This window comes from Buteo buteo, chromosome 19 (genome assembly GCF_964188355.1).
Source record: "Buteo buteo chromosome 19, bButBut1.hap1.1, whole genome shotgun sequence".
Classification (NCBI taxonomy): Eukaryota; Metazoa; Chordata; class Aves; order Accipitriformes; family Accipitridae; genus Buteo; species Buteo buteo.
The window spans coordinates 21218963-21246954 of record NC_134189.1 but is presented as its reverse complement, the minus strand read 5'-3'; the positions used below and the strand labels follow the sequence as shown (position 1 = coordinate 21246954).

At 43.7% G+C, this 27992-nt stretch overlaps 1 protein-coding gene across 4 annotated transcripts; it reads left to right on the top strand.

The window, feature by feature from the left end:
- Nucleotides 1-133: 133 nt before the first annotated feature.
- FOXJ2 (forkhead box J2) lies at nt 134-27991 on the top strand. 4 transcript variants are annotated; one of them, XM_075051568.1, is made up of 12 exons: nt 134-1357; nt 1586-1710; nt 16425-16777; nt 17307-17381; nt 19379-19447; nt 19817-19957; nt 20401-20599; nt 22498-22824; nt 23205-23306; nt 23774-23974; nt 24726-24824; nt 25397-27991. In XM_075051568.1, exons 3-12 carry the CDS (start codon nt 16445-16447, stop codon nt 25483-25485), a joined length of 1635 nt encoding a protein of 544 aa, XP_074907669.1. In that variant the 5' UTR covers nt 134-1357; nt 1586-1710; nt 16425-16444; the 3' UTR covers nt 25486-27991. The 4 variants fall into 4 exon arrangements, with proteins under 4 accessions (XP_074907669.1, XP_074907668.1, XP_074907670.1 ...); XM_075051567.1 differs by adding an exon at nt 11177-11310 and having other exon boundaries at nt 134-1710; XM_075051569.1 differs by having other exon boundaries at nt 134-1710; nt 20404-20599.
- The last annotated feature ends 1 nt before the right edge of the window (nt 27992 follows it).

Genomic DNA, 27992 nt, shown 5'->3' with positions numbered 1-27992 from the left:
TCCACCGGGTAGCAGGGGCGCGGCCCCCGCTTGGGCAACCGCGGCTCCCCCAGCCCGGCGCCTCCTTAACCCGGGGAGGCGGGGGCGGCCGCGGCCGGGGGGGAGCCGGGGGAGGCGGAGCGGAGGCCGGGGAGGAGCCGGGGCCTGCAGTGGAGCCGCAGCCCGGAGCAGCCGGAGCAGCAGCCGCGGGAGCGGCGGGGCCTGGAGAGACTCAGCGCCGCCCGGCCGGGCCCTCCCCCCCCCCTCCCCGCCCCCGCACCGGAGCCCGGGGAGCCCCCCGGGGAGGAAGCCGAGGCCCGGCGGAAGGCGGCGGAGGCGGCCGCTCAGCCCCGCGCAAGGCCCGTGAGCCGCCGCGGCCTCCCGTGGTAGCCGGGCCCGGGCAAGAGGAGCTGGGGCCTGGGGGGAAGCCAGGGACAGCCTCCGGGCAGCAGGGGTGGGGGGGACACCCCCGTAGCCTGCCGGGGTGGGGGAGCAGACCCTGCCCGCCGCCCCCCCCGCCCCGTCCGCAGCCGTGAGGGGACTCCCCGTTAGGCAGCCCAGCTCCCGGCGGGGGGGGGGGGGGAATACGCCGCGGCCCCTCGCCGCCCCCACTTGCCAGCCCTCTTCCCCGCAACTGGCGGGGGAGCTTAACACTTGCCCCCTTCCCCACTAACGAGCCAAGGGTGGGCAGAGGCCCCCCCCGGCACCAAGCCCTGGTAACTGTCTAGAAGCAGGTCTGCTCTTCCTCGCTGGGAATAGAGCCTCCTGGAGCTCCCTCAGTACCTGTTTTGGGGAGAGGTGTCCTCAGAGCCCGGTTTCTGAGGGTTGTGAGAGTAACCCTTGCCACCTACTCCTCCCCGCTACTGAGCAAATTCTTCCCCCCAGCAGAGGAGACGGCCCTTCTCCGGACCAGATAGTAACAGGGGAGTCTTCACAGAAGAAACCCCGTATGCCCAAGAGAGACAGTCCCCAAGGCAGAAATAAGCAGGAGCTCCAGATACTTGTCTAGTAATTTTAATTATTTACATCTGCTCAGCAGGCAGCAGAGAAAGCAAAATAAGGGAGAGAAAGCAGAGGCAGATTTAGATATTCTTCTTCCCTTTTCCAGTTGCTGTTAACCACTGGAGATAAAGGTAATTTCCAATACTGACCTCATCCTCCTTCATCCCAAGGAAGATCCCTCATCTCCTAATCCCAAGAGGGTTTTCTTCAGATATCCTGTGCAAGGAGAGAAGACACACCTCCCATTTACAGGGAAAGGAAAAGGCAGATTTCGCTGATAATATCCACAGAGATAGCAAGAATTTTTTCAGAGAAGGAGATTTGCCCACCCTTAAGGACAAGGTGCACCTAGAGGAAACAGAAGAGAGATTTACAGGTAGGGAGATTGGGGAAATTTGATGTTTGAAATAATCTGACAATCAGCGAAAAGGCTGTCTCCCGGGGGAACACCCCTTTAGTAGTTAGCTGCCAAAAGGGAGAGAGGATCTCCATCCTGGGATAAAACCAGCAGTTTTACGGGACTGACAATCCCAAGCAGATTGTTTTAATACTCAAGATCCTGATTTCATCTACAATCCCTTCACCCTGAAAATACTTCTTGAAGAAGCTCTTGGAATAGCTGACAGCAATGCTCTGAGGATGGGTCTCAGAGAAGGAGTGTGAAGGGCAGCACCCCAGAAACCAGCACTGAAGACAATCCACCTCTCTCCAGAAAATCTTCCGGACAGAGTGAGTGACCACATTATATCACCTCTCTATTCCTAGCTGTCCTTCTCTTTCGCCTTCTGTCCTTGTTTTCCATGTCTCTTCTCTCACTGTATCGGCTTTCCTTTCAGTCTTTTCTCTCTGTTTCTGAACATCTCCCCAGCCGCCTTCTTCTGTGTGTCTTTCTCCATCTCTCTCATTTAGCTCCCTTATATGCTATATGGAATTGACCTGAGTCCTTCCTTCACTATTTAAGCTTATGGGAGACCTTAGCCCTGTTTAACTGTAAGAAACCTCTCTGCCCTTTCCCTTCTACTTTCTTTCACTGGTGTATTTGTCCTAGTCTCAGCCTTTATCATCACCTGCGTGAAATTAATTTCTGTCATTTAGGGGTCATTGAGAAGGATAATACTGGCCAAAAAAAGCTCTGAGGAGACAGAAGCAGTGATTTGTAGTGCTAGTGTCCAAGGATGCACCCGTGGGGTTGGAGTGTCAGTTGTTCTCCATGTGGGTCCTACTATGCTCGTAACTGTGGTAATAAAATCATTGTGCGATGCAGACCTTGCTGTGCTTGGGAGCTGTATGTACAGATCCCAGTGCTAGTACTCTGAGATGTGTGTCCTAATGTACCTAGGGGCTGTGGGATGAATTCTGGAAAGAGTGCCCTTGAGAGTGGGTTCTGTGGTGCTCAGGGGCCTGGGAATGAAAATCGTGGCAGTGCTGGTGGAACCTGCTCTGAAAGCCAAAAGAAGCCATTCTATTGCCACCAGTCTTCGTCTGTGTTTTATGCTGTGTTCAGGGGCTAGGAATGTGAATCCTAATGCTAGTGCTGTGGTGAGCCAAGCTGGCTGCTTTTTGTAAATGAGGCAGTTAATTTCCAGTCACAAATGAGTGTTCTGACACTAACATAGTGATTTCCTGCAAAATCGAGTCTGAGGGAGACTTCATCTCAAATGAAGTCAAAGCAGATTCCCATAGCAGAAGAATCATGCCTAAGGGTGTCTCACCTGAGATATTCCTGTTTCTGTTCTCCAGTGAGATAGCAGTGAGGAAACACAAGATCAAAAGGGTCCTTGGCCAGGACAGGAACCCTTCTGGAATCCATTTGGGAGCACAATGGTTAACAGGGAGTCCCTGAAGAAGGAATTCCTTGGTGTAATTTGCTAGCAAGCTCAGACAAAAGATGCCAGGTCCCTCCAAAGTGATTGCCCATTTTGGCAGCGAATTCTGACAGTTATCCATAGCTTCAGAAGGTGCCTCTTTCTATGGGAGGGCTGAACCACGAAGCGTATGTATGTTCCGGGGGTACTGTTAGATGCCCTCCTACCTGTTGCCCTATAGTTATGCAATCAGGCTGTTTTGAGTATAACTGTGTTATCTAGCACAAGGGAGGAGATAACTGAGGCATTTTGGCCTTTGTACATTCAAGGGGGTAACTGACTTTTCATGCTCTTGAGGTTAATTTACTTCATGCTGCCCCCTTCCTCAGTAATGACTTGACATTTTTCAAGTGCTTTTGGCTCTGATGGATGCCAGGGCACTTTACAGAATATATATGCCAGCCTTACAAAATTCTCCTCTCCCACGACAATTATCTTTCTGTATATGAAATGGTTTTTTTCTTCATTACTGATGATAAAGATTAGGATTTTGTATTTGCTTCCTGAGCTTTAAATATTCATGACAGACATACAGGGCTGAAAGTCGTGTGCTGTAGAGTAATTGTTTTTTATTTGTTAATTGCTGACAGGGCATTCGATGCTGACTTGGATGCACAAAATTAAGATGATCTCTGCTCTGGAGATCTTGTAGTCTAAAACACAGCTCTGCAAAAGCTAGGACATACTGATAAATTTAAGGAAGGGAATAATTTTTAGAGAGCATAGCTCTTTAGTGTGATCGTGGTATTTACATCAAATTTTATCACAGGTGAAAATGCAGCTTCCTCTGAGGTGGAATACTGCAGCTGTTCTGCACCATTTATTTTATACGAAAGTATCCGTAAAAGAAGAAGGGAGAGTATTATTTATCTTCATAAAAGTACAAGGTACTTTATAGGCACATTTAAATGAAAGTGCTATGTCTTTAAGAGTTTACAGTAAGAATGTTAAACCTGAACACCTAAAATTAGACTTTAAAAACCACGTTTAGATACCTAAGTAAATAGCCTAATTCTTGTAAATGCCCAGGAACGTACTGTTGATTTCAACAGAAGCAATGAAGTCTTCAGCATTGGAGTAAAGAGACAGTTACGCGTGTATGGGTTTGTAAATTTAAATTTGGACATTCATGCTTCCAAAAGTTGACTTTTTAAGTTGAAGCAGTTTGATCCTGTCCTATGGGCACTCCACTCCCATCTGAGAACTGAGTGTGTGGCATTTCTCAGGTCAAGCCCTTAAGTAAAATGAAATGAGAAGGTCTAGAGAGTTATGGCAAAAGGATTACGTTACTGACAGATCATGAGGTTATATTAACGTTTAAGTATGTGTTCTGTAAGTTCTTGGGTTTTATCTTGAAATCTGGTTCTGCAGTCAAGTTTCTAGGATAGAATAAGGAGTCAGAAAATACAATAAACAGTTTGAGGAGTTTGGATATAATTTCCCGGTCCAAGACGTGGTTGTGACTACTGTAGTATTTTTTTTTCTTTCTACAAAAATACAGCTGAATGCTGGTGTCTGTGGAGAAGTTTTTTCTTACCACACAGGTACAGGTATCTTTGCTTACTACCTCCTCCCCTAAACTTCAGCTGACCTTCATATAGTGGGAGATTCAGTCTGCATCACAGTTTGGATCTTTGGCCCTTTACTTCAAGTGTCAAAAAGGAGGTATGGTTAATGGCAACTGTGATATGGACAGCTGTCCTTCAAGAGCAGGCCTGAGCTGATTATCTCATTTTACACAGCTGTCAGACAGGAATTATATCTCGGTCATTAGCAACCAAAAGATGAAATGCTCTTGGACTCATTTTTCCATTTGCTTCTCCCAATCTTGGGTAGAATTGTAACCAGGGGCTTTCACACAGAACCCTCTGTGTTTTGTAGTACTCCATTTGCAGAATCTGTTGCCGAGTGATGCTTCAGAATTGAAACTTTAAAAAGTATTGTTTCTAGCATTTTCGGTCTGGAAGACAACTTTGAAAAGATGAATAGTGCCTAGATTAATGGACAGCCTAAAATGGTATCTTCAAAATGTTTGAACTCTCCAGTTGTGTTAACTCTGAAGCATAAAGAAAAGCATTTAAATCTCTGTATTGCTGGCTGTTGCACATCGTGTTATTTTAGCAAAAATATCCAGTTGATGTGTTCAACCCCCACTTATCATCTTGGTAGGAGTCATTATTGCTACTTGCTATCTATTCTGCTATTATTGTTTCCTTCTTCCTTCTAAGGGATATATGATGAACTTAAAAATCTATAACGTATTTCTGCCCTGTCCTCATGTTTTCACTTTTAAAGGCAGTCTGTGTATGTGTATTACTGAGAGAGAGCAAGCATGCTGCAGTATGTTTTCATAATTAATTGCAAATTTTCATTTAAAGTTTGAAATGAAAATGCAAAATACTGGGAGTGTTTCAAAATTCGGAGACCTCGCAGCAGAGTTTAGGACTGATTTAATGTGTTCTGTGGTGCTTTGCCAAGATTCGGACTAGACTGTCTTTTTATCCTTCTGTCTTTGACCTGCCCCGTCCTCTACTCCATCCTATTATGAACCTTGGAGTTGGTGTCTTAAAGGTAGACAACGCACAGATTTTGCTAGTTCCTGGCCTTTGTGAACCCTTTCCTGAATCCTGTCCTGGGCTTCCTAGTATCATGTCACAGTCAGGTTCCTCTCCTGCACCTTTAAGGCCCAGCATGTTTCCACCCCGCCTACTTCTTTACTCTCATTTCCTCCTACACCGCACTCCTCCTCCCAGTTCTCTCAGTATTGCTCTTTGCATCTCATTTTCCATGCTGTCCCTTTGGCATTCTGTCCTGTGGTCCTATATGCCTAAAATCCTGCTTCTCTCTTCATCAAGCAAGCATCCCTCATCTCCTCTCTACGATTCTTCGTGGGCAGGAATCTTTTCTTACTACAACTCGCAGGCCCCGCTCTTACTTCCACACCTGCGTTTTGATCTGTTCTTGGTTTGGCTTTCATTAGATTATATGCTTGTGGACACATACTGGATTTTGTCTGAGGTTGTGTCAAGAAACCTGTTCTTTTTTACCACTATATAATAAATAGAATTCTGTTCCTCTGCAAATAGCCAGTTCCGCTATGCTGGGGAACGGTGCTTTGTCTCCATAATCCGACTCATTCATTCTCCCACCCTCCCTTCTCCCCTGCGCCCTTCCCTTCCTCTGGAATGGCTGGATTTTAGTTGGTTAGAATGAAAAGCCCTTGCATTACGTTTTCTGGTTCCTTCTAGCACTTCAGGGTCTTGGTTTTGTGAATTGGGGTGAAAAATTTGTGCAAGGCCCAGTATCTCATTTCTCATCTCTCTAAGCTGGTCTAAGTTTACTTGATGTGAAGTCAAGAAATAAGAGAATGTGTGCTCTTTTTTGGCCCTTTTTTATATATGAGAGACTGAGTAATGAGGGAGAGGGGGAGATGACGAGTGAGAGCTTTTATACCTTGAGGAAAAAAAATTTGCTTTTTTGTTTTTTACAATTAGCAATTCAAATTTTGTTTATGCTCTCTGCTGTATAAAGACCGTGGCTGATTATAGCAGAAATATGTAATTACTGTTAAAAGTTCAAATCTGAATAATTGGGAAGGAATCTGAACTCCTTGTGGTCACAAATTTAAGGAGCAAAGTTTCTGAATTCTCAATTTCCCCCAAAAAACTATTAAGTAAACAATTCCCCCTCCCCATCAGGAACTGGCAGAGAAAAATAAACAAGCTGCTAAAATAGTTACCTCTGAAATTCCCTTTATCGCCACCTGAACAAAGCAGACAAGCTTTGAATATAGAGAATTGGTCTGGCATTTGGGAGACCCGTGTTCTCCGCATAGTTCTGCGGCTCCATTGCTGGCTGACCTTGGGCTGCGCACTTCTGCATGCATGGCTTCCCATTTATCCTGGAATAGGTTATTGATCCTTTATAAGGGTTCCAAAGTATAAGGATGAAGAACACTTTATAAAGGCTGGCTGTTCTTGCTGTTGATCACCTTAATTACAGTGTGATATTGAACTCAAAATCTCTATATGCTGCTTTTTGTGGTGTTAAGAAGCAGTGAAAGCATGATGCCCCAATTAATTTTTGTTTCATGGAACGACCTGTGACTCCAAAACTGAAAGATCCTGTACCATGTCTGCAGCCTAGAACTGTTGTTTAAGTTGACTTAAGTATAGATATTCTGACTCCCTTGAAGCTTCTCCTAAGATCTCTAATGACCTTTTCTTGGCCAGGTCTCAGGGTCTCTATTCCATCTTCATCCTTCTTGGCTTCCCTGCTGTTTTTGACACTTGATCATGCCCAGTCTTGAAATCTTGTCCTCCCTTGACTTTTGTGTCAGTATTTTCCTGGTTTCCCTCCTACTGTTCTAGTCATTCATTCAGTAGCTTCTGCACTAAGCTATTTATCTTCCTCCTTTTTTTTTTTTTTTTTTTTTTGTAAATTAGACAGAAAGACCCACCTCTGGTATCCTCTCTTTGCTGTTCTTTACCTCCTTCATGCCAATGATATTAAATTATGCAACTTGGCATACTACCTTTAACATCGTTTTTGAGTGATTTGCTGCACATTTAAGACCACTGAGGCCAAGATAGAACTCCAGAAAGCTCCTTTGAGATTTCCCTTTGTTTCCAGCTTTCCACTGTTGTGAGCCTCCACAGTTGAGCTTATAACATGGGTTTTCTTGTACTCTTCTTGCTTTGCACATACACTCATCTTCCAGTTTCATGGCCTGAATCTCCCACTTCTTCTTTCTTAGTCTCTTTGGGTAACCCTTATGCCTTCTCCTTCATTTACCATCTTGGTTAATGCTAGCTGGTTTTGCTGCCCTCTGACAACTGTGTTACCTTCTTGTCTTGTTAAAAACACAATTACTGAAGCTATTCTCCTGGCGTGTTTTCTCAACATGTTGCCATCTCCTCCTTGACAAGCCTGTTCTTTGGCTATCATCCACCACATAAGGTTCCAGCTTCTTGTACTCGCTCTAAGTGGCCTTCACATTTATGTTTCTCCCCTATCTGTTGCTGTCTCTTATTGTATTGTCCTTTGCTCTGCCAGCAACACAAGCATGACATTGTGCTTTTCCATTTCTTGCATGAGCATCTCTTCACATTCTTCCTCAGCTGACTCATGCCTTGGTACATACAGGAGAATTGCCAGCCGATAGAGGCCAGACATAATGGAAACTACTTATTTGCATATTTGAAAATTATTCAAAAGGTCTAACTGGTACTAGGAGGTAGTTGTCTTATTATACGTACCCTCCTCTCCCTGGCTTCTTTTGTGAAGAAGGATGATTGCAAAAGTAAATAAAGATCATCATAAGCAAAGACAAAACATCTCAAAGACTAGGAAGGTCAGGGTTGAAGTAGAATAATACTTACTCGCAGTTGCAAGGTGGCAACTGTGGCCAGTATATGTGTGGAAGAAAGGGGCTTCTTTCAGTGTCTGTAAGGAAATGAATAGGACTTCTGGGTTGAGAATGATACACAAAATGGAGTGTCCTATGAGTAGGGTGCAGAAAACCAATAGCAATACTAGTGTTTTAAGCCAGAAGAAACTGTTAATGGGCATGTGTTCCTTGTTAGTGTGGTTCTGAATCCTCTTGACCTTCAAGCTTGGTACAGATCTTTGCAAGTTGTGAGCCTGGCTAGGGACTGTCAGGTGTTTTGTCTCCTGGAAGACAGTTCAGGCAGTTTAGTTCAGAATAACAGCTAACAGAATAGTGAAAAGGAATTATGTTAAAACAGTGGTTGAGACCTAACTTATGAGCTTCACGCAGTATTACTTGATTCTTCTGATCATTCTCCAACTTCAATTTCAGCTGTGCTTTGCTTCCAAACTCCTCTTTAACAGGCTTTTCTGCAGTGCTTTGGTAACCTTAACTCTGGGAGCATCTGCTGCATGTACGTTTTGGCCACATGGTATATGACTAATCTGCACTGGATACCAATTTCCTTTTTTTCTGTGAATTCAGTACATAGTTCTTGCTAGTGCTTGATACCCATTTCCACAAGTGGCACAGAATGGGTTGTGGCTTGTTTCAGCAACCATTGCAGAGTTCATATTGACTAATCTATTTTCAGTGGTTCAACCTTTGGTGAACAGGTTCTGACCACTTGCAGTCAGGTTTTCATTTTCACTGTGCCTGGCTGGCATTCATTTAGCTCTGGGAGCTCTCTTACATAGAAGCTTTGTAGTATTACTATTATTGAACTGCAAGGTTAACAGTCATTTTTCACTGATAGACCCATTTTTTAATGGGAATAAGAATACAGTTTTGATTTATAAATGCGTGTTGCATTTTTTTTAACCTGGGTTTCTGTACCTATCCTTTCTGTACCTATCTTCTGAGCAAGGTATTCTGCATGCTGATCTACTTCTGATGTCTCTAATTTCAGAGACAATCTAGGTATTGTATCAGTGTTTGCATATCCTGTACTGAAGGTTTACTACTGGATGTGATTCTGATAGGCAGCTAAAATTTAAATCCTTCTCTTCAACCTGGGTGCTCCCACGAGGCTGGGGGAAATACCTTCTCTTAGATACAGTTTCTCTACCACAGACTTCCTGGTTTCCAAGGGAAAATTTAATTCCAGGTATGTGCTCATAAATTTGAATTATTCCAAAAACAATACCCAATACCTTTCTCAGTGTAAGAGTAATTGTTCTGTTAATATTCTTAAAGCAAATGCCAAAGATTTCTCTTGCCTGCCTTGGCATACATTTAGAATTACAGCTCCTACTTCCAATGGTAAAATATTGCGTAGTGGTACTGAGGGTAGAGGGATACTGTAGAGACATTTCTGCTGTGGTGATATATTTTCATTGTGCTTCTTCAAAGTGCTGGGTTTACTTTTTACTTCAAATCTGTTACTGGGAGGGTTGTCATGGGCCATTTGGCTTATTATCAGAATAAATCTTTTATAGTAGTCTTATTACAAAGAAAATAATTTTCAGCTCAGAAGTATTTAGGCATACCGGTATTCTCAGTATCACTTGCTGTTTCTTTTGACAGGTGTTACGTATTCCCCACTTATGCAGCACCATAAATAAACAAACTAATCTTAACTTTGAACACGTATTTTCAGACTGTCTATGAGGGGTCTCTGTAATGTTTGTGTAGTATTTCGAAGTGCATTTTTGCTGCATGTTTATATGGAAGACAACAAAAATATTTGATTAGTTGGTCTTATTAAAATCTGGCAAGGCACTAGCTATGCTTGATCCTAGCCTTTTATGCCTGTCTCCCTTGACATGAGGATATTTTAGACTTTGGCTGTAATGCCATCTGTTGATAAGTTTAAATAAGCAGGTCAGGTTTTGTAAACTATACCATTTTGTCAGTTTTGTACAAAACTAGTACATAATTGCTTTTGGAATTGGATCCTGATGCACTTCCAACATGGGGGGTTTGGTGACTTTATAGTCCCCACAAGGCTTCATGCTTCATTAGTACCAAGAATGTGTGCGCAGTCAGTGCCGTTCATTCACTAAATTCAAAATACAAAATTATACCCTGCTCATGCACCTTTCACAAAATGGAGGGAATTGAAAGGTCCTATGTTAAAATGTGCTATTGTGATATTTATGTAATTAGTAACTATTATGAAAACAAATTTGTTTTCTTTTTATTTTTTCTTGAGACTTAATATGAACCTTATGTTATTGAGATTTCTATTTGTTAAAGGAAAACGATATCTGTATAACAATTTAATTAAAACAATTAGTCCAGTGATTTATATTAGGCTATACAGCGTCTAAAAGTTTTCATCTTCTTCTAACTCTGATCTTTCCAGTATCATTTTAGTGTGTTGTGTTGTAACTTTTAGCAAATTTCCAGTTTGGGATGCCATAATTACTGTACCACCTGTGTTCTTTTACACAAAAGAGCATTGAACGTTCAAAGCCATTCCATCTTGCACACTATAGTTTTGAGTAGGGATATAGAGTCAGACCACTGTGCAATGGGCAGGCGCAGACTGTGACAGTTCATATTCGTATCGGTGATACCACACTTGAGTGCTCTTAGGTGACAGTAACTTCCTTTGGTTGAATTCTTTTTTCCTTTGTGGTTCATGACTGGCGAGAACTGTGTGCCCCCTATTACCACATCTGCAAGCCTATAGTTTATTGGGAAAATGTTTTTCTGCTTGTTCTACTGCTCCCAAAGAAGGGAAGCATGATTCTAGGGTATGACAATTTCTCTTACCTCTTTGCCCTAGGGACTGGTTTTCCTCTTTTCATATGGCACTGCAGACAGAAGCGTACTTTCAAACTGCTTTTCTTTTGGTTTGCTGATACACTAACATGACACCTACCACTCCTTCCAGGTTAAGGTTCATTTTATGAACAATACCCAGCAGCCTCTCTCTTCCTTCTGGATTTGATTCATTTCATAAACATTTCCTGAAGGCTTCTCCCAAGTAGTTACCAAAATGATGGATAACAATTTCAGACTATGCAGGTAATCAGTATCCTTTTTTCTAATTTCTTACATGAAACAAATATCTCTCAGTGAGAATGTTTGCTTAGAGAAGGTAGGATTTTAAAGTGTTTTGTTCCTGCCCTCTTAGTTCACACCTCCTTATTTTTGAGGAAAAGCACATGTCTTACTTCCTGCCAGAGTTAGCAAAATTGATTCTTTTCCCCTTTCTGTAATGGCATAAGAATACAGGTTTCTTGCATGCGTAATTTACACAAATATGTCAAAATTGCCTTTTCCCATCAGAGTTGAAGCTGTCTGTTTCTCCATGCACGTGGTATTCTTATGTGTTACTTCTCTTCCTTATTTTTTGAGGCAGTTTCCTCTAACTGACATTGTGCTCACCTTTTTGTTTCAGAAAGGTTGCAGTCAAATGGTTCTTTTTTGCCAGTTCGTTGAGGTTTTTTGTTTGTTAAATACCTTGGAAGGTAGGTGTATCTCTGAGTATATTAGATGGATATTGTTAGTTAGATCACTGGATCTGTGTTTCAGACACCTAAATAGAAGTGGCCTTATTTTTGTGGGTGTTCTACAGCATTGTCTCTCACTGGTAGTCTGTTGTGTATTTCTGCCTTCTCAAGGTTTATGTTGAGAAACCTAAGTTGAGTCCTCTTTGAATGTTTTGCCAGTAGTGTTTCATTGGATTGGAATAGCAGTGAATAAAGCAACAGTGAAAGTAGATATAGAAAAGAAAATGTAGATATTTATTCTAGAATATGCATCTTCTGTAGGCTGTGCACAGCATAGTTTCATTCATTGTATGACTCTGCTTCAGTTGTAACTGATTCTGACTGGCCAGCCTTTGAGTTCAGCCTTAGAGAATGTTTCAGGCTATAAATGTTTATTAACTGCATTCAATATGACCCTTAGAGTACTGTTCCCCACATTTCATACATTTTTCAGTCCTGATATATAAGTAGCAATGATCTTGGATAAGAACTGACTGGCTTAGAGCAAGCACTTGCAAAACACCAGGGCAGTCAAAGTACAGATTTCTTCAGTCCAGTGGCAGGCATAGTACTGTCTGACAGACAGAAGGCTGGCTTGCATTTTTAGCCTGAGGTTTGATTTGCTAGTTGCAAATATTCAAAGTAAGGCAGTAGCTTTCCTGGAAAGCTGTAGTGAAGTATTACTACTCCCAAGTGAATTAGTGGTTATTAAAAGGTATTAGATGCTACGGTTTTCTTTAATGATTAATAAATTTTTCTTACAAATCAGATTCTCGTCTGTTTAATTGTAGTTTTGGATCAGTGTTTGGCTGTCATTTTTGCATCTCACTGACCTGTCTTGACTTGGGGTTGTGCTGGAACTAGTTAGAGCTTGAGAAATGAAGACTCTGCAGTCAGTTTCCAGCTGTTGATGGTGGTTATGACTTGGCTACCTTACCCTTGGTTTTTAAAGTCAGCCAAATACATAAACAGATACCATTTACCATGTAAAGTGGGAGATTATGAATTCTCATCTTTGACTTTCTTTTTACTTCTTCGAAGTTAATTCTGGCTTGCTAATGTGGTAGGATTTTTTTTAAACACCCTTGATTTCAGTTCAATGTGTTTGTTAGTCATTAGGGTTTGTTTTTTTTTTTTTTTTTTTAATTTGTTTGAGTGGGATCATAAGAGAAGAGTTTGAAAGAAGATTTGCCAGGCAATAAACTGGGAAGGGAAAGTTGGAAGAATCATCAGCTGCTCTGGTTTGGCTGCAGTCTTGTTTTATCATACCATTAAGTAGCGTCAAGCTGGTGTGCTGCTTGGATCAGGTGAATGAGATATGCAGCACAAATTATAACAAGTATTACTGTTATAGTAAGTATTCTTTCAAATAGTTTAGTAGCCAATGACACCAAATTATTTTTGCACTGACAGTGTTCTGGAATTGCCACCTTACCTAAGGTTTGACTATGCCTGATGATTACAGGTGCCATATTGCCAGGATACAGACTTACAAATCCAGTAACATGATCAGGTTCAAACTTGGAAAAAAAAAATCTTATTCCACTGCTTTGAAATTTCCCACATGATTGCTATTGGGTCTGAGTCTTCACTTTCTGTCTTAAATTACTGTCTAGCTTATATGTTCTCAAAGAGCTGCTGTATTTTACTGAAAAGTAATTGTTTGAGTACTGGGTGATTAGTGCATATGTATATACAGAATCTTTTTATTTAAGATTTTGGGATTTTTTCTTGTCAAAGATTTCTATAAAGCAGGGAATGAAAATATTCAGATTCTTAGCGTGGGTGTAATGTGCCCCAATTCTAACCTTGCTTGTCTCCGTGACAAGTGTGTTTTACACAAATACACAAAAGCTTGTGTGTTTGACGATGGGCATGTTGCATATCAACCTTACATTTTGCTGCATAGCCAGTCATCCCAAATGCTCTACTGGCATAACCTGGGCAAATCTGAAGCTCTGTGAAAACTGCAGTGTTTTCTTCTGCTTCTTTTATTTCTGGTGTTTCTGGGTATCTTAATCTGCCGTAGGCTTTTATAATGTAAGTTTCTTGATTTCTGTGTATGTCTTTTAAAAGAAAAAAATAAAGGAGGGGGCAGCTGGGAAATTTGTATTTATTTTACTTTGGATTTGTATTGTTAGCATAACTGATATTTCATAATGGTTTAACATGCATATGATAAGCAGCAGTAATTTGTTCTCTGATTGCACTGTGGAAATTAAAATTTATATGAGGCACACTTACAAAATTAAGGATTCAGCTGATACTGAGTTCATGTTTTTTTTCTCCCAAGTTGAATACTACTTTTAGTGAGGGCAGTATCTGTAAAGTTACCATGCAAATGTAGCTGTGCTTTATTTATGTGGATACCTCAGCGGTCTGTCCATCCCCACTGGATAAAAACAAGTTGTTGCTTTTCCTTTGTGTAATTCAGGAAGGAATAGTGCTGCCTTTTTATTTTTTTTTTTAATTTAAAATGTTTGCGATTAGATCAATTTGCCCAAAAAGGGCTATATTCAATAAACAACAACTCGAGGAGGGTGGATAATGGAAAGCCTTTTGCAGCTCTGATCGTCTAGTTAGCTGTGTAGCAAGTAGTCATTGCTATCATATGCGATAGCATGGCAGATGAGTAGATAGATAAGTTAGTAGCAGTTGGGCTTTCCCTTTCCTCCACAGACAGAAAGATGTTTCCACTCGCTACAGATACTGTAGTGCTGCAATTTTACTTTTCAGTCCGTGTGTGCATATGAGTGCAAGTGATAACATTAGCTGTGCAGTTAGGAGGTGTTTTCTGAGCCCAGGGCTTCGGAGCCGCTGCTCGTGGTGGTTGAGGGATGGATCTTGTTGGGGTGTTGTGTAGGTGTTTGAGCCCTAAGAGGTGTTATGAGCCCATGCATGAAAATGAAAGGTTTAGTGCATACAAACGTGTTGGAGTGGAGACTCTTAAGTGCTCTTGTGCTGAGAGCACTTCAGTGCAGAAGTACAAGGTATAATGCATATGGTTGTGGGGGAAGAACAGGGAGCTTCTGTGTCAAAATGCTGGGTGCATCTGTCTCTGGATCTGTGCATCCACACTGTGTTATTGTCGAATACCTATTTTTAGAATGAGTATCTAATTGGTATTCATGCAGATGGGTGTCTCCCTGTCTCATCTGATCCACTCGTCTGAGTGATGCACTTGGTGGGAGGTGTCTGCTGATGAATCTTTCCTAAGCAGAGTGTGTTCATGTCTGTCTCTTCTCTCTTACATGTATACATGCGTTTAATTTGTTACATGAGCATGTACCTAAGTATGTGCACATACGTTGACATTTGGTATGCACTAGCATGTTCAAAGATAGCATCATCTAATCCTCTAAAAAGATTAATTTTGAAAAAGAAAGATTAAAACCTTGTAGCCCTTCAAGACGTGATTCTTCTCTTTATGCAAAGAATAAGTGCAGAGCAGGGCAGGTTGTGGCCATGGAAACTTAGCTACCTCAGTCCAGACTTCAAGGGATTGCTCCTAGTATAGTGATGCAGCCAATTATGAGTAAGAATGATGATCTTTCTGCTGCCTTGACTACTACAAAAGACAGTATACAAGTTTGTGTGCTAAGTGTACAAGTTCATACAAGTTCATGCCACTAAATATTTTCTTCATATAAAATAATTGTTAAGTAGAAAACCCTGGGTACAAGTGCTAGCCATGTTGGACAGGTGTGTTTTATTTTTATGAGGGGAAGTACATAATATTTATGAGAGGAAAGATCCTGAGTCTGTTTCCACCCTATAGCAAACTTGTTGTGTGAGTTTGGACAAGTAAGTTTTTCTTGTGTCCCAGATTTGGGGAAAATACTTGCCTGTTATATTGTGAATTAAGCAAGATTTAATTCAATAAAATTATATGTATATTTAGGAAAAATGGGTTATGGTAGGCAAAGCTTTAACTATTATGAGCTTAATATAGTCTGTTCCACCTCGACATGGTAGATGTAATTATCTATATATAGTATTATGCGTGATCTTGGTGTTTTAAAATGAGATATGTAATCCTAGCTCTAAGGAATAGGATTCATTATAATGTCACCTGATGCAAAAAGAGAGGCTAGGCCTTGGAGAGAAATTAATTTCCCCCTAAATTAAGATAGTCACAGTCCTGACTTTTCCAGATGATCTAATTAAATTGTGGTTTGTATATGGCATGAAGGAGTATTCCCTTTTATCTATGATTTTCCTCTTACCTAACACAGTAAACCTACTGGATTTCAGGTAATCTTGGTGAAGGGTCCCAAGGTTATATTGCTTACGTCGTAAAGGAGTGAATGCGATACAGCTACTGAAAAGGTTCCACTTCCTTTGAACAGATTTTAGTTCTTTACCTGGGAACCATTGGGATGCTCTGGGTAAGACCATTCTAGCAATGTTACCATCAGCACTGTCCCAGCCACTATCAGCAAGGATGGTCCTCCCAGAGACATAGTCATTGGCCTTTTTGGATGATTCTGTCTGGCTGTGAATAAGGTATATGAAGTAGGATGATCTTCGCATAGGTATTTGTGGTAAGGGGAGGAGCAGAGGAGGGATGCCAATGGATGTTTCTGTTCTTAGGGTTCACCTTGTTTATATCTCAGGAGTTCCCCTTCTGCTCCTTTCTCCTCACAGATACTCCTGCTTCCAGCATCATGGCCTCTGACCTGGAAAGCAGCCTCACTTCCATAGACTGGCTCCCACAGCTTACTTTAAGGGCTACTATTGAAAAATTAGGGGGTTCCTCACAAGCAGGACCTCCAGGGGCTGCCCGAAAGTGTCCCCCAGGCTCACCAACAGATCCCAATGCCACCCTGAGTAAGGATGAGGCTGCAGTGCACCAAGATGGGAAGCCACGTTACAGCTATGCCACTTTGATCACATATGCCATCAACTCATCACCTGCCAAGAAGATGACGCTTAGTGAGATCTACCGTTGGATCTGTGACAACTTTCCCTACTACAAAAATGCTGGTATTGGTTGGAAGGTGAGGACTTGCATTGTTAAAGTACCCTTTTTGTCTAATAACAGGACTTATTTTATTAATTCTGTGCAAAATATCCTTACTGAGCAAAATAAAAAGGCAGATGTGAAACTAAGTTGACCAACTGGAAAAAATGCAGAGGGAGAAGTCCCATTTTCTCTGAGAATTTTATTTTATGTATGTGGTGGGCTCTTAAGAAGAAGCATGCAAAAAGCCCAGCACCAACAACCAAGAAAAACAAAACAAAAAACCCCCCCAAAACTCACATCACTACCAACCTCTGCATCACACTGATACTATTTTCATTGCACCTTCCATAGATGAATAGGTGGTTCAGCCCCATAATTATTCATCCTAATCCATCCCTCTCCTTTCCACAGCTTCTGTTCTGCTCTGTTCTGGGTATATGTAGTGAGCTTTGGCTTTTGAGTATGCACCATCCTTCTATTTTCTCTACCCGCTCTCGGGCATACTCAAGAAGGCTGTATGTTTCTGTGGTAGCACTCACCTGTATCTCTTACTCTCTCATCAGAACTCTATTCGTCATAACCTCTCTCTGAATAAATGTTTTCGGAAGGTGCCTCGACCGAGAGATGATCCTGGGAAGGTAAGAAATCTGCATGCTCCTGGGCAAGCAATTTAAAACTGCAGGGAATAAGCCGGGGTTGCCCTTTCTAACTCATGGTTGGAATTTGAAACCTAAAGTGTAGGCAAAAATGGAAGCAGTAGTAAGATTTACTGCAGTGCTTTGGCTACAGAAGCATTTGCTTAAAGGGAACCTGTAAAGGGGCCTTAATGGTTTTAGCAATTATTTTTCTTATCTGTGATCTTCGGTTGACTTTAAAGATACTGGAAGAAGGAAAGTATGGGGTTGAATGTACTTTTTTAGTTTTGTTTCTTTTTCTTCTTGATCTTTATGTGTAAAATGTGGGTCTAGTCCAACCTGTTCTGTTATGAAAGACGGTAGTGGCTGCTGGTGAATGGCAGGACTATGATGTGACATCATGGGTTTCATGGAGGCAAGATCCATGGAAGTAAGAGCAGAACTACTACCTATTTAGACTACAAAACATTTGGTGTTGAGGAAAAAAATGTCACCATCAGATAGTGCAAATCTGTAGAAATCATTTACAAGTAAAACTCAAGGATTTAGGAATTTGTTGGCTAAGTAAGGGCTAATAAAGCTCTGTTAGTGTATATAGATTGTAAAGGAGAATTGCTAGCAAAACCAAGGCTTGGCATCTTGGCATGCAGATATTATTACTGTTAAAAAACCCCAAACAAACAAGCAGAAGGAGGTGGTGGGGACAAGAAGCTATGTATTTAGACAGAAAGATTGTCTCCTCCCCCCATCCTAAAGTTACCAGAAAGGGCCACTTGCTCAGGCCTTTTATTTCAGGATATATTTAAAGGACTAAGCAGTGCTCAGTTGGTGTCTATAAATGGAAGTAGTATACCTTTGAAGATCACTGCTCAAAAATACCATTGATTATATGGCTTATTCCAGGAAATCCTAACTGACTTCAGTGTGTATGTGTGCAGGTGTTCACTGGCATGTTGGGCTGGGTTTTAATGAAAACCTGTCATGTGCTTGTCACTGATTATTCAGATTTCAATTGGAGGTTAAAATGAGCTAAATCACATTCTAGAGTTGTCTTTATACTTATTCAGAAAACAACAGATATAATTATAGACTATTGTATGTTGAAAGGGACCTCTGGAGGTCAACACACACTCCCACCCCTTCCCAGAGAGGGGCAATTAGATTGGGTTGTTGAGGTCTTCCTTGAGTTTTGAATATCTCCAAGGATGGAGACAGCACAACTGGGCACTTGTTCCAGTGCTGCACCATCATCATTGTGAAGAAATTTTTCTTTATATCTGATTTTAACTTCCCCTGCTGTAACTTGTGGTTGTTGCCTCTTATTCTTGTGCTGTGCATTTTTGAGAAGAATTTGATTCCATCTTCTTTATAATCTCCTTACACAGTTGAAGACAGTGGTTAAATCCCCTTAGCCTTCACTTGTCCAGGCTAAACAGATCTCTCTGTGTGAACTGTTTGTACATCATGTATTTTAGCTCTTAACCATCGTGGTGGCCCCTCTTTGGATGCATTCTAGCACGTGAGTGTCTGTCTTGCGCTGGGAAACCCCCAAATGGGCACAGTACTCAGAGTGGAGTCTCACAGCATGGAAAACGAGCAATCCTTCTATCTGTCTCTGCCCAGTCTGAACGTTGAGTTGGTTCTCATCAGTCAATAACAAATGCATATTGTGAGGAAGGTACTGAAGGGGGTGTGCATGCCCAAAAGAGTTGGCCTAGCTTGGTTCAAAACATCCTTTGATCTTCTTGGTGCCCTGTCTCAGAGTGATGGAAACAGAGCATTCTGCCTTCCACCAGTAGCATCGTACCTCATTGTTCAATACAACCCAACACAAGAGAGGAATCTCTTTCCAACACCCAAGTCTTGGTTGTCTGATGTTCTGGCGGCTGGTCCTTGTGGTCCTAATGTTTAGTTGGTGCTGCATTCTTTGAGTCAGTAACCTCCTGCTTCAAGAAGCTCTCTGATTTAATTGTGCATTCACCAATGTGTCTTCTTTCCAGGGCTCTTATTGGACAATAGATACGTGTCCAGACATATCTCGCAAGAGGCGGCATCCTCCAGATGATGACGTGAGTGTTGTTCTTTCCAGACAGCATGGAGCAGGAGGGGGAATTCCCTTCTTGTTCCAAGGAGTCCTTCCAGCACCAGACCATGGTACTGTTTTGGAGGCAGGGTGTACAGGTGGGGAGACAAAGGCTAGGCCTGAATGAAATAGCAGGTACGTTCTGCTGATTGGCTGTTGTTGCTGCTGTTCAGTAGCAAAGTTAATCTGGCTTAAAGTCCTTTAGCCTGACTCTACAGTGACTAAGGCCCAGTCCTCCTCTTTTCTAAGCCACGAACTTCTACAGCGGGGGAGCTGGCTTCCCATCTGCAGTTTCACTTCTCCATCTGTTTTTGATTTCTGCTCCTTTCCTTTTCTCTTTCTTCCGCATCCACAGATACCACAAGACTCCCCAGAGCAAGAGGCAAGTAAAAGTCCCCGAGGGGCTGTTCCAGTCAGCACAGAAGCCTCTTTGCCACCTGAGGCCACCCCTCAGCTGTCACTCCAGAGCACCACCCCTATTGCCAACTACAGCCAGGTGAGCAGCAGGGAGAAGGATGGACGCCTTATGGCAGGGGAAGAGGAGAGGGGGAGGAGTGCATGAATGGGAAAGCGAAGTGGTGAGAAGAGAGGGAATGGTGAAAATGGTAATACGGAGGCAAAAATAAAAAGAAGGGAAGAAGCTGAAATTGCAGAGATGGAAAATAAGGAGGAAGTGAATTTTAACAAAGGGCTGGATGGGGATAAGGATAAAGGCATAATGGTATTAGGTAGCTGAAGAAAAGTATGGAGCCAGTGTGCTGCAGAGGGAGGGTGTGGTTGATTTTCCTCAAGGAAAACGGCATTTGGGAAGATTTGCTGGGAGATGAGCTAAGTGATAGGGGATATCTGTGCATGTTCTACCTGTATCTGATCTCTGGATCCCTGTCTCAAGGTACAAAACCTAGTACGAGCTAAAGGCCTTACTTCTACCTTCCTTAGCAGGGTGCGGGGCCTGTGGATGTTGCCTCTACTGTAGCAGGGGGGCAGGGCCGTGAAGGGGCCGATGTGCCAACCCCACTGTACAGTGCCAACCATGACTTCAAGTTCTCCTACTCTGAGATCAACTTCCAGGATCTTAGCTGGTCCTTCCGAAATCTCTACAAATCCATGCTGGAGAAGTCATCTTCCTCTCAGCACGGTGAGTAACTATATGCGTCATGTGGGGTGGGCAGGTATCTGCCCACACAGTCTTGTCCACTGATCTATCCTTGGTATCTCTCAGATTTTTCTTCGTTTAGGAGCCTGTGCAAACAGACTTTCCTTCTTTGGCATGCTGTAATTAGTTCTGCCAGGAGCAGATAAGAAATCTGCATGTCCTTTATCTATTGCTCCCCTTAGTTCTCTGAGAATAAAGAGGATAATGATTTAAAAATACCTTGTGTTGATACAAAAGCAAATACTAAAATGGCAGAAGCTTAGAGAAATAAAGTCCTGAAGCAGAGCACGTCGGAGAAGTATTCACAATCTGTCAGGCTAGAAACCGTAAGAGGGAGGGGATTGTTGCATGTGGAGTTTCTCCAAAAGGAGAGTGGAAAGTCGTCATTGCTCAGATCTGTTAAAACTAGGATTGTACAAGGCCTTGGAGAATTGAGCTTTGTGGAATTGAGAGTGTGGAAGAGTGAGCCGGCAGCTGCATTCATGGCTTGCAGTTCTGGGGCCGAGGAAGCAGCCACCAGAGGGCAGAATCGCTGATGGGATGAGACGTCCACGGAAAACACTTCAGAAAAATCTACTGTTGTTGTTCCTGCCTTTAAACACTTCTAAATGTTAGGCTGGTGTAAAAAGGAATATGTTATTAGGTGAGCCTCTCACCTCTGCTGTCAACTGTCGTACAGTGCAGGCAAAGTTTGCTACTCTGGGAGGAGCCTCCTGAGCTTTCAGCTTCAGTGAAATAAAAACTTACTACTTCTATTGCTTTCATCATGCTGGCACTTGAGATTCCTAGTGAGGAGCCTGTTGTGTGAGGTGGTGTAGAATGAGCAAGCTACAAAAATGTAGAGAAGAACCTTGACTCAATGTGTGCCTCTGTAAAAGCTTAGCAGTGGACTGGGTTTGGTTTTTTTCCCCCCAGGTCTTCAGCTGTAAGGTAGTCTAGGAAAACTTGCACGTTTTGAGGAAATTTTGTGGGCAACTTTTGAGTCAGGATGGCAGCATTCATCCTTTTGCCCCATTGCAGTAGTAGGGTGCTCTAAGGGTTGAGTTTGGATCTAGTGAAAAACTGAGGCTTGCTTGTGGATGGACAAGTAAGGGCACTCAAAGTAAGAAATGGGTAGCTCAGGTTAGTGGCATGTAATGCCCTTCACTGTGATTTTTCCTGGAGGTTCTACAACATAAAGGGAAAATGAACGAGGGAAGCAGATGTAAGAGATATGCCAAGTTCCTGATGTGGGGAAGAATGGAGAACACCTGATGCTCTTGCATGTAGGGGATGCCTGAAATACGAGAGGATAGAAATGACACACCCAATGAGTCAGGAGGAATGAAAGTAATAAAGGAGCCCTGATGTGTGCTATGTGCTCTGTCTATAAAAGCAGTAGAATGTGTGACCTCTAATGATCTGTGTGAGAAAAATTGTGAAGGTTCCCAACCAAGCTACTGTAAGATGGGAACTGAAGGGAGCTTTTTGGAAACGGCAAGTCAGGTTTATCAAGTTACCCATTTTCTAAATGTTTTGTTTTTTAAGTTTGTTTAATGGTCATTTCTAGGAAAGCAACACATGCATGACACTTCAGGATAGCATGGGTTATTTTGGTAAATACAGGAAAAATCCGGGGGGGGCGGAATTTAAGTGCCTGACTCTGTACTAGAAGTTAATATCCTGCTGGGGCTTTGTTGTAGAGCCTTTTGTTTTGAACAGAATTTCGTGCACAGTAAGGGCATAACTGTGCAGGTGATAGTTGTTGGCAGCCTGTAGAGGGCACTCCAAAAGCTTCATAAATAGCAGGATGAGCACTGTGAAATGAGAGATGGATAATTTAAGCAGAGGTCTGATCCAGGCAGCTCTTAAAGCTCCCTCCTCTTCCTTTTACTCGGCAGGTTTCTCTTCTCTCCTTGGTGACATGCAGCCCTCCAACCACAACTACTACATGTACCAGCAGCAGCAGCAGCAAGGCCCCTCATCAGTGGGTGCTGCTCCCCCACTCCACACTCCAACCCCAGAGGGCTGCCCATCCCAAGGGGGAAAGCAGCAGGGTGGTGAAGGTTATGGCCCTCCACCAGTGATGTCCATGCACCCACCCCCAATGCAGCATGGAGGCTACCACCAGCATCAACAACATCACCCGCACTCCCACCCACAGCAGCAGCCACATCAGCACCAGCAGCAGCAGCAGTCACAGGCTTCAATCAACAATGCTGGCTTTGGTGAGTCAGGGGCGATGGAAAGAGCAGCTGGGGAAAAGAGAGCAGTGAGGAGCCCCCAAAAGAAATTCCACAAGCGAACTTGCCTCAGGTAGTGCCTACTTTGTGTGTGGAAAAGGGTGAAAGCCAGTTATGATTGAAATCTGAGAGGGAAATCGCTTCCTTACTGAAGGAAAGGAGGATACATCCACAGTGTGTTTGGGATTCTGTTTAGGGATGCAGGATAAAGTCAGGGGCTAATCTCCACTCTCCCAAGGGAGGAAGGATTTCTAGCTACTGTAGCATCAGGCTCCTTGGTGAAGAGAGGTCAATCATTTTATATGAAAGGGTGGAGGGAAAGGGTGGTCTGTATTGGAATAATCTTGTCCCCCATTTCATTCCAGCATTTCCCCCTGATTGGTGCTCCAACATTGATTCCTTGAAGGAAAGCTTCAAGATGGTAAACCGGCTGAACTGGTCTAGCATTGAGCACTCCCAATTCTCAGGTCAGTATTGGCCTAGTGACTAGGTCTGGTGACTCAGTGGCTAGGGCTGTAGTCTAGAATATGTGAGTGCTGTGCCCAGAGCTTTTTTTCAATGTAACCGTGTCAAGTCCATGGGTTTCTCAGTGACTCAACTCTTCTACTTGTAAAATGAGGTGTACTACTTCATGGCTTCTGTTAAAGACCCTGAAGCACTTGAACACTGCAGGAGGTTGGGGCAGGGGCAATTCATTCATAAAAGTATGTCAGATAGCTGACTTGAGATTTTTCCCTCCTACTCTTCCCTCCCCTACCTGAGTCAGTGAGACAGTATCCTAGATATGGAGCTCTTCAGGACTTTGGTGACAGATTTGAAGTGATGAAGTTGGGTTTGTGGGGAGACGGTAGGATTTATGTGTAGAAGACAAACTCTTTGCAGGGAAGACCACAGTGTGAGTGCTGTCTTTGACATCGTCCTTTGTCCCCTGCAGAGCTGATGGAGAGTCTGCGCCAGGCTGAGCGGAAGAACTGGACGCTGGATCAACACCATATTGCCAACCTCTGTGACTCCCTTAATCACTTCCTTACCCAGACTGGTCAGCTCCCTCATCTGCTTGGTCCACAGCAGCCCCCCCGAATCTCTGATTCTTGTGCCCTGAACAGTGGCAAACAGGAGCAATCCATGAACCAAGGTAATTAGGAGGGAGACTAAAATGACATGTAAATGAAGGCTCAATTCTGTGAATATCCCAAACTACTTGCAGCTTTGCCAGGCAATCTAGCACTGAGCAACACAGGGCTAGGCTGTCAGAGCTGTTCGTAGCCACTCAGCTTTCTCTGGCTTTAAAGAATTAGGATGTCCTATGTCTGTGGTGTCGGCAGACCGTTATTATGTGATGCATACCACTGATAGGCAACCTCTCCAGGCAGAAATACATTTAGAAGGTAAACCCATAAAAGGAGAAGGGGGTGCTGTTTTTTGTAGGTGACCAACAGAAGGGAATGGCAAGGTAGAGAGACTGCTATTCCAGATGGCAGGAGCTGTAAAGAAGAAAGCTCTTGCACCCATGTTGGAGAAATACTGACTGGACAAGGAGTAGGAGGATGCGCTCTGTGGAAAGCACAGAGGATATCATGGTCTTGATAGAACTGTGATGGTGTGTGTCATCTAGTGCTGAACTAAATGGATGATATTGAGCCAGCTTGTGGCGTTTCTGGATGAAAATTTTCTTCTTTTACAATAATAGAGAAACTCCTGCTGGTTCCAAGAACAAGATCCCTGACCAAGCTATAGCTTGCAGTTAGGACCCAACAGCTGAACATCTCCTCAGTATCCCGTGGGTCTGAGTGAGTTGCTCTGTGGCTGAGCTGCCACCCAGTCAGGGCCAAGACAGCTGACCAGAACGTTAACAGGTTTCTTTTTTTATTCCTTTCCTTTCCCAGTGAACTCCTATGGTCAGCCCCAGCCTCCCCATCTCTTCTCCGGGCCATCTCCTATGTACCAGATCTCCGCCCAGGACTCTCCAGGATATAATCGCCCAGGTAAGGGTTGACATTAAGGCATATTATACCAGTGAACATTAAAGAACTGGTTCCCAAGCCCTTTGTGCATTTTTCCCAAAGCACTTCCTAATCAAATGGAGCAATGAGGGTAGAGAGGGAGCCTGGGCTGCAAGGGACCCTCCATTTAGCGCTCTTCCTTAGCTCTGGCAAGGTTTAGGATTTCAGTGGCCTGATTTCTTTCACTTCACATAAATAGTCTTCTAGCTCAGCCTCACCCTCAGTTGGTTGCTTGAAGGCAACTTTACATGAGAAGCTTCTGTTCATGAAGTCCTTTGTGCTCTATCAGCAGTCAGCTGGAAGGAAAGTTAAGGAGGCTGAAACTTAACCTCTGTAGAAGCTGCTGTGGAAAATTTCACAGCAGGCCACCTGCAGACATTGGTAGGTGCTCTCTGATGGAGAAATTCATGCCAGTAGCGTTCTTGCTTGCTAGACTGTTGGAAGGGAGAAGGCCCAAATCCCTTACGCTTTCTTTTGCCCAAGAGACCACAGTGAAAAAGCATGACATTTTTTATTCTAACTGTTCTCTTTCCTTTTTCTTGTTTTTGGCTCAGCTCACCATCTGGTCCCTCGGCCTCCAGGGCCGCCTCCAGGCGCCAATGAGGAAATCCCCGATGATTTCGACTGGGACTTGATCACCTAGCGAGTTACAGACTTGATAGCCCGTCCTTTGTGAAGGACGCGGGAGGGGAGGGGGACATGGGGTCAATGGTGCCAGCACCACCCTCCCCAGCCTCCCTGCCTTGCCTGTATATAGATATATATTCTCTATCTCCGCCAGAGAAGCCACCGCAAGATGCTGCCGAAGATAATCCTTCCTTGCGTCCTGTTTTATCTTCTTTTTCTTCTTTTGTTTATTATTATTATTGTTATTATTATTATTATTATTACCAATAATTGAGCACAGCCCTCCCCCTCCTCTGGTGGCCTCGGACGCATCAGATCGGCTCTTTCGTGTTGCGTGGCGCCCTGTGGAGGGCAGAAAGATGGGTCCTTGGTGCCATGAAAAGACCTCGGAAGGCTGAATCCTCGAGTGCATCTTTCTCTGCCTCCATCATTTTGCGTTTAACAATCCCTCTTTCCCTTCAAGGTGGCCGGTGAATCTGTCGTATTGGCTACTGGAGTGAGAGAGCCTAGTGGACCCTGGGAGCCTGTAGTTATGTTGTTTCGTAAATGTTGTAAAGGTCAGGGGGCTAAAGGGACACTGGAGGGGTGATCTTAGCTCTGTGAACTTTCTCGCACCAGCAGGAAAAGCAAGAAAAGAAGCAGAGTTCCCAAGTACAAAGAGAGGGTAATCCCTGAGGTAGGGAGAGCTGAGCTGAGCTGGGCTGGGAGGGTAGACCTGAGTTCGGAGAAAGGAGAATGTAGCAGAGATGGTATTTCAGCAGAGAAGTTGGGTTTCAGAATGCAGTGCCATCTGTGAGGACTGAGAGAGATTTTTTGAGGGAATCCAGACCTGTTTCCTACACTGCCTTTTGCAGTCTCCAGGTGAAGCCTACATACCCATCAGGTAAAAGAAGCAGTCAGGGGTGTCACATGTGATTCAGCAAATTCTATTCCCCAGAGCTTTTAATTTCACCCCCCACCCCTTCAAGCCCTTCTTTAAAATATGTAGTGAGGCTCTTACTTGCATATGCAAATTTGGAAGTTTTCTCCCATCGGTATTTGTTCAGTTGTTATTTGGCCCTCTGCCCCTCCTATTTCTTTGGAGACTGTCCTTGCCTGTGGTTTGAGAGTGCCAGCAACAGGAGTCGTGCTGCGTAGGTGCAAAGTCTTAGTCAGTGGTTCCCAGTTTGTGAATGGGCTAACGGTGGGAAGAGGAAGCTGCTGCTCAGAGTGGAGGTGAACTGGGGGGCTTCTGGTCAAGGGCCTGGACCCTCTGGTCAAGGAACTGGGAGGCCCTCACAAGTGGTTTTTGTAAGAGGTGCATTAGAAGAGAGAGGTGAAGCGGGGCAGATTTTTAAACCGAACAGCCAAAGAGTGTAGTGTAAAAGGGAGGAGGGTGGGTCAGACCCCTTGCAGTTCAGCTGGGGAGGTGATGGAAGCTAGCGTAAATCCAAAGGATGAGTTTTGTCAGCACTTGCAAATCAGGAAGGTGGAAAGAGTGCAGGAGCAGGAGTGAGTGTTGAGATGCCTCCTCCCCAAAGCTGTGTCCTGTGTTCCCCTTTTTTCTGGTATGGCTCTGTTCTGTCAAACCTCTTGTTTCCTCTTAATATTTTGTAAAGCCTCCCCCCGGCCCTTATTCCCCGTTTACCAGTGAAGGGAACCAAGATGGAAATAAAACATCATGGCTGCGTGACAGACCTGGGGCAGGGGAGTAATAACCTCTACTCTTGACGGCAGGAAGGTGGGGAACTAGCATTGCTTTTTAAATTTGCTGTAGGGATAAACAAGTTGGACCTTTGTCAGGGAAGTGGACAGAGTCTCATTGTATTCGGGAGGGGGGGACATTTTTGTTTCTTTTTTTTCTTTTTTTTTTTTCTTTTTAAAGTGTGTGGTTTTCGGGGGGGGGGAGGGGAGAGTTCGTCATTGAGTGTTTCCAAGAGAAATGAGGAATCCCAGACAACTTCAACATGGAGTCAGCCGTTATCTCTGCTGCCTCAGGATGGGAATGATACAGCTTGGAAGCATGCTTGATGGGTTTCTGTGGAAAGTGGCACCAGAGACGCCCATGAGGGACAACCTCTGGTAGGTGCCAGTTAGTGCTTTGCAGAGGAGGTTACTGAGAGCCGGCCCTGTGGAAGTCTGAAAACACCACTGGAAGAAAACCAAACCAAGATGGCTCCTTCTGCGTATCCAAGTGCTCCTCGTTTGCATATTTGCCTCATTTGCGTATTAAGTTGCGCCTCATTTGCATATGTAAATACATGCCGGTCAGTGTGCAAATTAGCCTCGTTCCTCTGCCCCTGAAATAAATGTGCGTTGTTAGTGCGTGGGAAGGCATCGGGCGGAGGTCTGCGGGGTGCGCGGGTACCGGCCCGCAGGGAGGGAGGGATGCCGGCCTGTCCCGCAGAGGGGTCCTGGGGGGCCCCTCCGGCGTGGTGGGGCCCCCCGTGCTTTGTGTCAGTGGTCAGGGAGAGAGGGGCGTGGTCTCACGAGTTTATTTTTGTGCATGCTTTCTTAATAAAAAGAAAAAGTGAATGTTTATGG